This window comes from Sphaerodactylus townsendi, linkage group LG14 (assembly GCF_021028975.2).
Source record: "Sphaerodactylus townsendi isolate TG3544 linkage group LG14, MPM_Stown_v2.3, whole genome shotgun sequence".
In the NCBI taxonomy this organism is placed as follows: Eukaryota; Metazoa; Chordata; class Lepidosauria; order Squamata; family Sphaerodactylidae; genus Sphaerodactylus; species Sphaerodactylus townsendi.
The window spans coordinates 20,738,365-20,753,091 of record NC_059438.1 but is presented as its reverse complement, the minus strand read 5'-3'; the positions used below and the strand labels follow the sequence as shown (position 1 = coordinate 20,753,091).

The 14,727-nt window shown below is 44.8% G+C and overlaps 1 protein-coding gene across 1 annotated transcript in view; it reads right to left on the bottom strand.

The window, feature by feature from the left end:
• The window catches only part of RIPOR1 (RHO family interacting cell polarization regulator 1), a 47,565-nt gene extending 38,882 nt beyond the window's left edge, over window positions 1–8,683 (bottom strand). Inside the window, exon 1 of the mRNA XM_048515906.1 lies at window positions 8,589–8,683. Within this exon, the coding sequence (XP_048371863.1) occupies window positions 8,589–8,607 (19 nt within the window). The 5' untranslated portion in view covers window positions 8,608–8,683. The remainder of the gene's footprint in view (window positions 1–8,588) is intronic.
• Window positions 8,684–14,727: the final 6,044 nt, after the last annotated feature.

Sequence of the window (14,727 nt, the reverse complement as noted above, 5' to 3'; positions counted from 1 at the left end):
ATAGTATCAGCTGTTTGCCAAGTCAATCCTTCAAAGTAAAAGAAAAAAAACTAGCAAATCAGAGAGAAAGGTTAGAGCTCTGTCATGATGAGTAGGCAACAATTATGGCCCTCCCAACGATCTGAAATAGTATAATCCATTCTGCAAAACATTCATTAATGTTGTGTGGCTGTGACAGTCCAGCCATTTAGAGCAAGGGCATGCTGGATCAGAAGAAGAGGAGTAGTAGTTTGGATTTATATCCCACCTTTCTCTCCTGTATTGGAGACTCAAGGTGGCTTACAAGCTCCTTTCCCTTCCTCTCCCCACAACAGACACCTTGTGAGGTAGGTGAGGCTGAGAGAGTTGTGAGAGAACTGTGACTAGCCCAAGGTGACCCAGCAGGAACGTAGGAGTGCGGAAATACATCTGGTTTACCAGATAAGCCTCTGCCACTCAGGTGGAGGAGTGGGGAATCAAACCCCGGGTTCTCCAGATTAGGATCCACCTGCTCTTAACCACTACATTTTGGAGTCCATAGTACTGAGGAAGAGGAGGCGAACTCTCCTTCTGACGAAGGAAGCTTTGAGTCTTGAAAGTTTATACTCTGGAAATGTTACCAGTCTTAAAGTGGTAATAAACTCAAATCTTGTTCTTCCACTACAGACCAACACAGCTACCCACTTGAAACTATCTCCTTCCTCATGCTTCCCAGATAAAAAATGGTCCACCTAAAGTGGGAGGGGGGAGTGATGAAACAGGTATTGTATGGTTATTTCCCCCCCTCCCCCAAACAAATAAACAAACAAACAAACAATAGTTCAGGCCATCTTGGATAACCAGTTGTTTTAATCGAGATTATGTAGAAGCAGTGTAAAAAACCCTTTACTGTAGAATCAGGGTTTTAATCTTTATGTATCCTTCATGGCAGCTTTTTAGGGCCCAAATGATCCTTCATGCGTTTCAAGGATAAAATATGGCATGTCGTTTGGTCCCTAGAAATGGCTCAGATTTGAATTTTGGAAAGTCTGGCTACCTCACAGCTAGCCAAAAGCCACAACTTGAGTCTGCTGTCATGGCAACGAGCCGCAAGACGATGCCCCTCTAGGAACACGCAAGGCTCAGTAACCACTAATCCTCAGAGATGCCGCAGCAACAAATAAAAGCAACGGGAGGTTGTTACCACCAAGATTCTCTGTTCCCCTCATTAACTCCCGTTTGTATCGGGTTTTCCCTGCCTGCCCACAAGCTCAAATTATACGAAGAGGCTGACAGGATTCACCCTGCAGCATCTCAAATTTCACTGGTGAGCAACACTACCAGAGATTTTTCCAAGACTTGCCATGACACGATAGGAAAGCAAAGCAGAACGGCATGCAATTTCTGGAGAAGGGTAGTTGAGTGAGACATACACTTCATTAGCATAGTTTATCCCCGTTAACAAAAGCTAAGCTTCTTTGAAACAGCATCACCCTGGACTTGAATTGAAGGCATCGCTGGTCTTTTCCCAAAAGCCAAAGAAATAAACTGAGAGGGATGGCAAATCTTCATTTAGTAAGAGGAAGTGGAATTAAAACAACAACAACAGAAAGGCTCTGTTTTGAAGAAATCCTTGGCAAGAGCTTTACAGGCCAAACAGGCACACAACGAAAGGGGCAACCCAGAAAGGAAAAGCGGCAACAATCGGAGGAAGTGATTGCTGTATGCTTCCAGTACCTCCAAGGAGGGTGTGAGCTGAAGGGGTCTGGGAAGGGCTCTTCCTGCCATGCTAAACAAGAATTGTACCGCCTTTTTCTGGCTACTTTGTTATCTGAAGCCCATTGCAATAGAGTCCCACTCCCAAAGCACGGGAGAGTTCCAATCTCTAATGCTAAATCGTGGCCCAGAGTGTTCAGTTGTTCAGAAGAGGATGATCCAAACCACCAGTTCCGGTGACATCCCCCTATCAGCAAATCACCCTGTCTTTGTTTCTGTTCCCATCTGTAAAATGGGAAGAGGACCAACAACCTCTGAAGGTGGAAGCGTGACACAGAACACCGTACCATACTTGGTGTAGTCAGTGTAGACAAAAAGTGTAGCCAACTCACCCAGTTTTCCCCAATGAAAAATGCTGCCTTTTGTTCAGAAACATCTGCAGAATTGGGGGGAGGGGTGTATTCCATTATGCGACACACTAGAATCTGCAGGCCTGGATGCAAATCCCCGCTTTGCCATTAATGTTCTCTGGGTGACCTTGGGCAAGTCTCTCTCTCTTTCATCCTAAACTACCTTACAAGGCTGTTGAGAGGATAAAAGGCAGAAGGAACAAATTATATACTGTACCCTCAGAAATGTAGAGGAGAAGCAAGATGAAGAGGAATTAATGCAACCCCTCTTGCTTACATTTTTCTAACACTTTAGAATGTCCAGAGGATTCCAAGAATGTGGTTGGAGGACACAGGATACTACTTTGCAAAAGCTAAGCATCTGGTCAGAATCTAAAGAGTACCTAAGCACATCTCCTGGGAATCTACTGAAAAGGTGAGATTTACAGCGGGGGACTTTCTGGCCCATCACTCACACCCATAGCCATTACACCATGGCCAGCTTCCTATCACTGACTGTGTCATATCCAAAAATTCACATAAGATATTTCTGGGTCCACAGACAGACTAATAGAATGAGGAATGACTTCAACCAACTTTAATATTGATGGCAACAAAAATGTCTTGTACAGCACTCTCTAAGCGCTGCTAGAATAAACTAAAGTCATGCAGTTTCAGAGTAATGTTCCCAAACTACCAGTTCCTTTAAAACAGAAGGAAATGCCTCTAAATTTCAAATCCTATTTCTCCTGTTTATATTTTGCAAGTTTCTTCTCTAGCCATCCTACACAGTTGTCATTTCCGCCCACCGCCCAGGTGTCTGAAATTCACACACACTGCCCACACTAGTATCAGTTCTATAACATAAGGACTGGAAGAAATATCAGTTCTATAACTTCAAAGTATCAGTTCTACAACCATAAGGACTGGAAGCAACTTTTATAATGTTAAGGGCTTAGACGCTGAATGCTGCACTTGAGTCATATGCATGCAAGACTACAAGTTACACAGAGCCAGGGCTACCCTCTACATCACTACTCTATCCCACTGTTAGTATCTTGCATGAAAAGTTCTTTTCAATGTTGCTTGCACATTTTGCATACCAGGGCACCAAAGAAGTGTTAACAGTGACATACCTCTCCGAACTACCTGATAGATAAAAACAATATCCTTTTTTAAAATTTCAGTTGCTGCCCTAACAAGAATACCTGCTCCCAAAATGACAATGAGATATTCAGCCACAGGATGTCTGCAGGAAGCAGAAGGCTATCCAAAATGTGACAATGCAAAAAGTTTCTGTCTAATGAGCAGCAATGCAAAAGAAGCTGCCCTGAGAATAAAATCTGGGTTCTAACAGCGAATTAAGGGCTCCACTTTTTGTTCATGGGGCAAACCGCCCCAAAGCCCGCCCCCTTTAAGTTGCCACACGGCAGAGTAAATACTGGGACAAACTTTTAGTGATAACTATGCAAACACAGACCCCATTCCACAAACTGTTGAATAACCTGCTACCATTGCACTGTGTCGTTAGCAATTGGATTATCCTGTGTGGACAAGCTGATCTAGCTTTAAACCATTACTTATGGCATTACGTAGAGCAATACTTAATGATATGTAAACGCAGTCACAGTTGAAAGATCACACGTGGACTGAAGCTTGGCAAGGTACCATTTGGAGAATTATTAAAGCTTGGGCTTTCTGGATAAGAATCATCTTTGGCTGCCCTAGCTCCACATGCCCTGACCTGGATAGCCCTGGATGGCCTGACCTTGTTGGATCTCAGAAGCTAAGCAGGGTTGTCCCTGGTTAGTCATTGGATGGGATAGCGCTGTCTCTTGCTCTGAAAAACACATAGGGCCTCTGAAACGCAAGTTTCTAGAACAACAACAAGAAGAAGAGGAGGGAGAAGAGGAGAAGGAGGAGGAGTTTGGATTTCTACCCCACCTTTCTCTCCTGTAAGGAGACTCAAGGTGGCTTACAAGCGCCTTTCCCTTCCTCTCCCCACAATAGACACCTTGTGAGGTAGGTGGGGCTGAGAGAGTTCCCTAGAACGGTGACTAGCCCAAGGTCACCCAGCAGGAATGTAGGAGTGTGGAAACACATCTGGTTCACTAGATAAGCCTCTGCCACTCAGGTGGAGGAGTGGGGAATCAAACCTGGTTCTCCAGATTAGAATCCACCTGTTCTTAACCACACAATGGCTCAAGCCACCCTAGATGGTCACGCTTTAACTCTGCTCGACTGTCGTGTGGAATGGCTTTCCCTTATCCGCATAAGACAAAAAGCTCTGGGAGAGCCTTGTTATCTCCCCTTTTGTGAAGAATTTCACACATGTGGTAATCAGCAAGGGACAAATGACAATTCTGCAGCAGAGAAGCTAGCTGGGCTTTCTTTCAAGCAGAGCTGGAAGGTGGCTCGAGCCCTCCTTGCAAGAAAGCCAGCCGGCCTTTGTGTGAGTCCCTGCCAAGACCTGGTCAGCTGCACTAGCATTTGTCCGTGTTTATTTCTGGGTTCTCATTATCAGTAAGTAGCAATTTAAAATGGAAAAACCGTGGGAGGAAACTTTAAAGCGATCAGCTCCAAAACCAACCGGGAAGAGAACAGTTGCAAAGAGAGAGGCGCGGGAGGAGGGGCAGAGTGCTACAGAGCAAGGAGGACTTTCCCACCTGCCTCGTTTTTGAAGGCCTCCTGTTGACCCCGCTGGAGCCCTGCTCACCTCCAAAAACAGGCAGCAAAACAAACCAAGAAAGGTAAATAGACCGCTGGAGGTAGATGAACAAGAAAGGTCAGTCAAACATCTGGCAGGAGCAAGAGAGATGTGCTATTTAAGGCAGCAGGTGAAATGTTTGCCATCCAAAAGCAAACTATAAAAAGCGAGGAGGAGGAGGAGGAGGAGGAGTTTGGGTTTATAAACCCTACCTTTTTCTCCAGCAAGGAGTCTCAAAGTGACTTACAAACCCTTTCCCTTCTTCCCCACACTGCAGCCACTTTGTGAAGTAGGTTGGCCTGAGAGAACTGAGACTAGCCCATGATCACCTAGCAGGCTACATGTGTAGGAGCAGGGAAACAAATCCAGTTCACCAAATAAGAGTCCGGTGCTCATGTGGAGGAGCGGGGAATCAAACCCAGTTCTCCAGATCAGAGACCACCACTCTTAACCATGATGCCACAACTTTGCACAAAGACAAACTGAACTCCATGATTTCTAGAATCAAGGGATTGTAAGCAGGATGTCGTCCAGTTCAGTAAAACCTTTCTCAATCAGATTTATGTAAAGAGTTTTGAAACAAACAAAACAAAACTCTGCCGGTAGATGAGGCATGCATGGATTGTGGCAGGCATTTTCTTGGAAGATGCCTTCCCCTCCTTGGTGATGCAGTGTTTTAGAAAACAGATAAATACTGTTGGTAGCTATGCTGGTCCATGGAAAAAGCCTGAATGCACTATAGCATAATACCTTTTTGTTAGAGCTAGTCAAAAGGTGACAAAATTATGAACACGCTGTTCCTCAGAACTCTTCATTAGATTGCATTTTCAGTATTTTAAAAGTGTGGATGGAAAAGAGGGAGAGAGAAAAAGATGCAGACAGGAGAGGAGGGGTGTAAATTTCTTTTAAAACATCTGCTGAAATTGTCAAAAGTATTATTGTTTAGATATTAACAAGCTCAAACTCTATGTAGCCCACATATGTATTCTTACCTACTATCTCTTCTGACGCTGATTTGTTTTTAAAAAATTAACATGTTAACATGCTCAACTGCACTCTTCTCTTCAGCACTTTAATAAATAGCACTTTGCACCTTAAGTTTAAGAATTTGTGTCATTTGGGTATAGCAATTCTTCTTGGTAAGGTCAAGAGCTGTAGACCTACATGCAAGTCTGTAAAATTACAAAGCTGATCACATGGCACCAACTACTAGTCAATGCTACCCAACTGGGCTTCTGTTGATGGGCCTCATCTAAAAAAATTTCCAGCTTCACAATCTGTTTTGCAGTGATCAGCAGAGCCAAGGATACAGGCACCCCACCCCTTTCCCTGCCGTATGAAACCCAGGAATTATTGCTCAAAATTCTAAGGACTAGAACAGCGGTTCTCAACCTGTGGGTCACGACCCCTTTGGGGGTCGAACGACCCTTTCACAGGGGTTGCCTAAGACCATCGGAAAACACATATTTCCGATGGTCTTAGGAACCAAGACACAAATAATTTTATGGTTGGGGGTCACCACAACATGGGGAACTGTATTAAAGGGTCGCGGTATTAGGAAGGTTGAGAACCACTGGACTAGAAGCTTGATCCCCACCCCAATCCAGTGAATAGCAGAAATGATAAGAGGTGAAATTTGCAGTTGAATTCTCTACTTAATACCACAGTCTATGGCTGATTCCGCATGGGCCAAAACGAAGCGGTGTGAAAACAGTGTGAAAACAGTATAAACCCTTTTACACCATTTTAAACCCTTTTACACCATTTTCACACTGTTTTCACATTGCTGTTTTTGGCCCATGCGGAATCAGCTTATGTTTGCATTGACCACGTGTAATAAGTTCACTGCCCTAAGCCACCTCTCGGCCTAGGCGCAGAGCAAGCGGGCACATACCTAAAGCTCTTCAGGAGATCCTAACCGACTTATTCCAACTGCCACTTTCACTGGAATGTTGATAGCTCTGTGAGGTGATTTTACTTTCCTCTCTCATAAACTGATTGCTCTTATCAGGCTGGAATCTCAAATGATTCCTTGAAGCTTATTGACAAGCAAATAAAGATGGAATGTTTATTTACAGATTTCCAAGAATGTCAGTTACAGAGATAGTTCAGCTTTTCTTTTTCTTTGATAAACCTTGTAGTTGTTTCAGCATCTACCAAGCCACAAACATTTGACTTCTCTTAAGATGTGTGTTGAGCATGCACAGTTGAGCACACAATATAAACCCCGTGTTTCTCTACATACTGGTCCTCAGTTTCATTTGTAAAGCAAATGCGCATTGGTTCTCTCATACAAACAGATACACATAACGCACATTCAGGATGCACATAAATTCACTGCAACATGTGAACAGGGCTCCAGGCGACAAGCTCAGCCTCGCTGGCATCCTGTTCAACTCTACTGCCTTATCTCCATGATCATGCGGCTGCCACCATGACAGCCCAGCGGTAATCAACACAGTTCCATCCTATTTGCACAGAACTGCTGACTCCCATTTAGCCCACTGTCATTGTACTCCTCTGCATCCTCCTAAGTAAGCATCTCTGGGCAGTCACACCCCCTTCTTACCACATGCCAATGACTGCCCGTTCGCAATGACCTGCTTTGTGGCTATGTCAATCATCCCGCCCGGCACTTGGTAACCGGCAGGAATGAGTGCCCAACCAGTCTCCACCAGCATGCGAGACTTTAAGGAAGCAGAACAACAAGACGCTACATAAAGTCTTTAGCCAGAGTATGGCAGGTAGGAGGAAGGTAACCTGACACAGGGTGGAAGCTCCAGAAGCTATCCAGTGCACAGAGAGTGCTTGCAGCTCTGGATTTACTCTGCACCACAGTTGCGGCAGCACGAGTCCTCTTGTTTGGTTATTTTTAAAATCTCACAAAAAAGCATACAAAAATAAAGGCGGGAAATGGCAAGAGACAACCAGGGCATTATTGTACATAACCATATAAAATAACAGGAGGAGAAGGTCGAAGCAAATTATTACACCATAGCCACAATCTATTATGCTGAGGAACTGAGCACTTTAGGGTAGAAGCTGAACAGTTTGCAAGAGGGCACAACTTTTAAGGGCAATTAAAAGCTTTGCACCATGCTTCAAAATGGACAGAAACAAGGAATGAACAAGGACTGCTTAGCACTTCTTTAAGAGCATCACTCGCCCCTCTATTATTTCTCTTCAAAACCTCCTTGCCACTGTGATATAAGCAGCTTAGAATACACATGAGAGCCCCTCCACCACCTAAGTTCCCCCCACCTGTGACGAACATCATGGAAAGCTGGGCTGCCTCCCAAATTACAATTCACAGCATTGTAAGAGTACTTCAGAATGCTTGAAATGTGTACAAGATTTTAACAATTCTTACAATAATCTTGCACTGTAGGACAGTATTCCCCCTCCCCCACAGTTTAAAAAATAATAATTTATTTTCCACCAAGGGAATCCATTTTTCACTGTTTTCCTCTTCTCCACTTCATCCTAGCTGGGAGTATGTGACTGGTCCAAGGCCACCCAGCAAACTTTTCTGGCAGAGTGAGGATTTGATTTTGAACCTGGGTCTCTCATACCCTAGTTTAGTACAACCGCCACCTGACACTGGTTCTTGTGATGGAGGACAGAGGCAGCAGAAAGAGAGATCTGTGTGCTCCTGGTCACTCCCCTGATTTCAGAACAGGGGTGAGACCAAGATTACCTGGCTTTAAAAGTCAAAACCTTTGTCCACTATATTCTTTTCCCCCCAAATAATCCTGCCTTAGAAACCCTGTTCACGCTGGCCTGGAAGTCAGGCAGAGAGAAAGCCACAGGAACTTTACCTCTGCGTTTTCTTCTCATCCTGAAGCTGAACTCAGGGCATCCCCTGTCCTGAAGAGTGAATCCTGGAGCACCAGTTGGCTGCTGAACCTCTAAGCCCAATACAGGGAGAGTTTCTAGTCAGCCAGCTGAGCATCATCCCTCCTCCCACATTTCCCTGCCTGAAGCTTGACATCACCGCAAAGTTCCTGCTGCTCCCAGAGTGAGTCAAAGCCGTACAGGCACAGAGGGGAAGAGGAAGAAGCCCAGCCTTGGGAGGAAACGGGGACGTTACACACTGCCCAAGGGCTTGCAAGAACCTCTATTTCTGTCGAGCTGCTTTCCTTTCTCAAGATCTGCAGATGCAGCGCCAGTGCCCCAGAATTCTGAGAATTAGCTTCTGAGCACTGAATTGTTTTACTGCACTGGTCAGCCTTGCCACTCCACAACGTCTTCTTAGAACAGGAATAATTTTTTAAAAGTCTTTTTCAGCCTTAACCTCCCTCAGAGGCTCATTGTTGAAAGGATAAAATGGATGAGGGTAGGACAGTGTTGAACACCACTCAGGGTTCCCCATCAGGCAGGAAAGCAGTGAATGAATACCCAAGTAAATTAGGTGGTTTTCCTCTATGCAGTCACAGATGTGCTAAGATGTTTTCTTGATTGATTTTAAAGATGGAGGCTGCCATTGCCCCACCAGAGATGCATTACTTTAGGTGTGAAGGAAAGGGCAGTGGCTGCTTTCTAAAAATTACTTTTTCCTTGGGAGATTGCAATGCTAAAAAGCTGAATGCTCCCACACATGCAGAAGATGACCCAGAAATGTAGAGTATCCACCAAATCCATTCATCAGAAGCTTCTATTTCCTGCAAAAGGAAAAGTTCCCTTCACAGCCAATTCCATTATTCCCCTAGCATGGAAGCCTACTTAAGCCACTGCCTTCTGTTATTGGGGCTCCTATTTGTAAAGTGTACATGGCAAAGGCTCCTTCGGGAGACCGTGCCACACAGTTCCTCAAAGTCTCCTTTGCCAGTATGGAAAGCTTGTTGGAAATACACAACAGCTTCCAAAGTGACAGCCAAGAACATAACAGAGAACCATGTTCAGAACTGCCATCTACAAAACAAGATTCGAGACTTGAATCTTGCAGTGAGTGAACAAATACGCTGCTGGTGAAGTCTGGCTAAGCTCCAAAACTTCCCACAGTAATAATTCCAGAGGGGCAGCTGTTTCTTAGCAGCCTGAATAGCCCAGCATGTTGATGTGTGGCAAGCTGCTTATGGTGATCCTAAGAATTAATCACCTCTAAAATGCTCTATCATTAAACAGCCTTGCTCCAGCCTTGCAAACTGTGGCCTGTGGCTTTCTTGATTGAGTTAATCCATCTCATGTTGAGTCTTCCTCTTTTCCTTTCAACTTTTCCTAGCATTGCTGTCCTTTCCAATGACTTTTGTCTTCTCATAATGTGACCAAAGGATGATAGCCTCAGCTTAATTATTTTAGCTTCTAGTGAGAGTTCAGGCTTGATTTGATCTAGAACCTGACCTGCCTTTTTGGCAGTTCATGGTATTTGTAACTCAGCGTGGTGTAGTGGTTAAGAGCAGGTGCACTCTAACCTGGAGAACCGGGATTGATTCCCCACTCTGCCACTTGAGCTGTGGAGGCTTATCTGGTGAACCAGATTAGCTTGTGCACTCCAACACATGCCAGTGGGGGAACTTGGGCTAGTCACAGTTCTTCTGAGCTCTCTCAGCCCCACCCACCTCACAGGGTGTTTGTTGTGGGGGGGAAGGGAAAAGAGTTTGTAAGCCCCTTTGAGACTCCTTACAGGAGAGAAAGGGGAGATATACATCCAACTCTTCTTCTTCTCTCTCCTAACACCACATTTTAAAAGCATCAACTTTCTTTCTGTTAGCTTTCTTCACTGCCCAACTTTCATACCCATACATAGTATTGGGGAACACTATAGTTTGAATTATCTTGATCTTCATTGCCAGCGACACATCCTTCTAGTTAAGAATCTTCTCTAGCGCCTTCATGGCTGCCCTTCCCAGCTTCAATCTCCCTTTGGTTTCTTGGTTGCAGTCTCCCTTTGGGTTGATGATTGAGACAAGGAACAGAAAATCTTTAACAATTTCCGTTTCTTCATTATCAACCTTAAAGTTGTGCAGTTTCTCAGTAATTATTTTTGTCTTCTTGATGCTCAGCTGTAATCCAGCTTGGGCACCTTCTGTTTTAACCATCATCAGTAGTCATTTCACAAAAAAGCACATTTAAAAATAACATAATAGTGCACAAGCTTATCACAGGTTGGAAGGTAAACAGGGTCATCTATGGTTAGATGGAAGACCACCAAAGAAGACTGAAGTTGCTATGGGGAAAGCAATGACAAACTACTTCTGCTCATCTCTTGCCTTGAAAACCAGCCACCAGTTAGTTGCTATCCAAAGACAATTAATTACTGTGGCAGCAAAAACAAACAGGAGTCTTGTGGCATCTAAAAGACAAACAAAATCATATTGCTAGCTCTAGTACACCACAGTTTACACTGGGATAAAACTCTGTAAGGTTTTAAAGTATCACAAGACTACTGTATAATTTTGCTGCAAAACTGTGCATCTTCATGAACAACCCCAAATTACTTTTCGGAAACACTGGAATTAAATTTGAACAAATGAAAACAGATCTGTAAGAAAATTTTTTGGCGAAGAAGGCAGGCAGAACACTGCTTCTTTCAGGCGTGACGCCAACAGTGGGGACTAGGTGGCATAACAAGCACAGCTCAAGGCCTCTGTAGAAGAAGGTGCTTTTCCAAACCAAACCAGGCCTCTTTTAGAGCTTCCGTGGCAAAGAAAGCAACAGAGGAGGAACGTCAGAAAAACATCGAGAAGGAAATCAGGAGTTTCCCGCTACCAACCAGACCTCTGGAAAGCACAGCCTGGGCCTTGCCGGCTAAAGGCATCCGGGGCGAGGAAGCCTCCATTTATCAGATTTGAACGAAAAGGAAAGGCGTTCCTCCTGAATTTGGTCCCAGCAACAGCAGAATATTTTCCTGTGACTTCACAAGGCCTTTTCCATTGCCTTATATGTAGTCCCTTCCCCTTTGATCCAACACAGAACTAAAACTAAAAGGGAAACATCACAAAAAGGCAGCCAGGAATCATTTCCAGGGGGTGACCGTGGACAAACTGGGGGGGAGGGGGGAATTTAAAACGTTTTACAAACGTTTTAGGAGATTTGTGCAGAAAGAGCCTCTGTCTGAAGACTGACTGGCCAGTTACAGATGACATTACTGAACTGGATCATTAAATGTCTCACCTCAGTTTGCATATCAGCTCAGCATCATGCCCGGATCACGAGACGGCATCATGCTCTGAGCATCCTAACATCTGCTAGAGTCTGAGGCTGCAGGCTAGACAATGACACACACCTGCCTGACAAGTATTACTGGCACACGAGACTTCTCTGCATGGGGTCAGGTGCCAACACCTTGATTTCCTGTTCTCCAGCTATGCAGGAAGGATGCTAAACTTAGCCTAGTTCAGGACATAAATTCCTGGGCGATTAATGCACGGCTAAACCTGTCTTTTCGCAGGATGCAAGAGAAAACACCAAACCCAGATAACTTCCAGATTGGACAAGAATGTGGCAGGAAGAGGTCCGGCTGTCTGCTAATGGCCTCCACTAATGAGAGTGGAATGGGAAGTCAGATGCTGGTTTCACCCTTCAAGGCCCTATGCTTATCCACTGCCCTTCCTGGAGAGAGCTCAGGGAGCCATATGTGGTTTTTCCCTCATCTCTATCTTCATATGAGAACTAGACTAGGCTGACTGAGAGACAGTGACTGGACGACAATCATTTAATGAAAGCCTAACCACACAACACGCCCTGACCTGGCTAAATCTCAGAAGCTAAGCTAAGGCTCGCAGTGGCAAACCACCTCTGAATGTATCTTGTCTTGGAAACCCAATAGGCAGCTGTGACCTGACAGCAAAAACAAAACAAAATCACATGACACCTTTTTCCCAGGAACTTCCCTGGGAATGGTTGACAGGTGTGTTTTGGAAGTCCCTGCTTTCCAGGTATGCCCAATTTAGATGTTAACCATGGGATGCGGACAGAGAGAGGACTTAAGCCTTCCCCAGTGCTGTTTACCTGAGCTGAAATGACCCCAGGGCATTATTTGACCTCTAAGGGCTTTACGTGTTCTGATGGGGACACACAGGTTTCTGCTATGGGGCAAGTATACACCCTCTCAGAGTTTAAGTCTCCTTTCCCCTTACATCCTTGTGAGGCAAGGACTCCAAGAACTTCTGCCAACCTGAACCAGAGGCACACCTGAGGAAGATGTATTGGGAAGCTAGGCCCTGGTTGAGGATTTGAGCCAGGGTTGATTCAGTTCAAGTCTTAACACTCTAAACTTGGGGCCATCAACATTTTTTGAAAGTGTGGGCACATTTAGAATTCAGACACAGGATAGTGGGGACAACCACAATATGGCTGCTCCAGGGGATGGAGTCAACCACAAAATGTCAGGGAGTAAGGTGATACATCACTTTCATAGTAACGCTTCAACCTAAGGCAGAAGCTCTGTTTATAAGGTACCTTTAAATCTGCACAGCCAGTCGGAAGCACTGCTGGGCACAAGCTGCACCTGGCCCTGCTCACTTTCTATAAAAGTACTTAGCAGACACCAGGAAACGTAATGGCAGGCCCCATGGTACCCAAAGGCACCACCACGTTGGGGACCCTTGTCCAGGCCTCATCTGAATGGTAAACTGGAACACTGATGAGCGGGGTCTTAGCAGTGACTTCCTCGTCCCAAATCTGAAGCTATCTGACCTTTCCCAGCTTCCAGCCTCTGAGAGGTTTCGAAACAAGCCTTTTCGTTTTGCCAAGAATTTGGCAACTGTCGCCAAGATGTCTTTGTTTTCAAACAAATAGTTTAAACAAAACTCTTACTGCCTGTTTTGATTTCTATGTAGCTATTATTCGCCCTGAATCTATGCGGGAAAAATACCAAAAAATCTAGAAAAAAATATTTTAGGGCAGAGGGGAGACAAGAATGTTGCATCTTCCCCATTTGAATTCTCTGGGTCCACGCTTCCGAAAAGGAGCTGAATTCAAATGTGGCAGTAGAGGGCAGTGTGGAGTAAGCAAAACCGGTCAGTCGTGCAAGCACCAAGATGGTGGTACCTCGTTCTCCCAGAATTCCTAGAAGTTCCCACACGTCATTTTTGCTGAAAACCCCCAAATGTTTTAAAAGGTCCTCTAGACGGGCAAATATTAGGTAAAAATAAATCATAACAGGCAAATAGTACCTCATGCCACAGAATGCGTTAGATTTTTTTTTCTTAGCAAAAATATTTCTAGGCCCACATATTTAAACACACGCACAAGTTTTTAAAACTCTTGCCCTGATATACAAGGAGGAAAAAACACCGAAGCATCTCCATAGGCCCATCCAAGCTACAGTACAGTGCTCTAGTACAGACAGGGCTCACAAAAAGAGCGAGCTAAGTGTAGTGATTAAAGAATAGGATCCAGGAGACCCTGATTCAAACCCCCTCTCAGCCATTAAGCTCATTGAGCCAGTCACTCGCTGTCAGCCTAACCTACTTTACAGGATTGTTATGAGGATAAAACAGAGAAGGAGAGTACTTTATCCTGATCTTTCAGAAGGCAAGGAGGGATAAGGATGTGCGAGATAAATAAAAGCAGATGTAAGGAAAGTTTAGGGCAGACAAAATAAAGACAGCCAGATTACAGATGCCTCCTCCCGCCCAGGATATATTTCTAACGTAGCCCACTGTGCAAAACCAAGTACCACCCCTGGTTAATCCACAGCAAAACATTATTTTGAGAAACTGTCTGAAGCTAGGTTTCCTAACTCCAATTCTAGGAGATTTGGGGTCAGAGCTAGGGAGATCCCAGTCTGGGAAGGACAAAGAGCTCCACAGGAACACGATGCCAGAGCAAACCCTATAAATCTGTCAGTTTCCATAGAAGAATTGATCTCTCTAGCCTGGAGATCAGCTGTAATTACAGAATTTCACCCCCTCCCACACCGGGAGACTGAAAACCCAATCTGAAGCACACATACCTGTAGTTACCCCCAGCCTGCCCAAACGCACAGGCCATTCCCCCTCGAGCAGCAAGTAC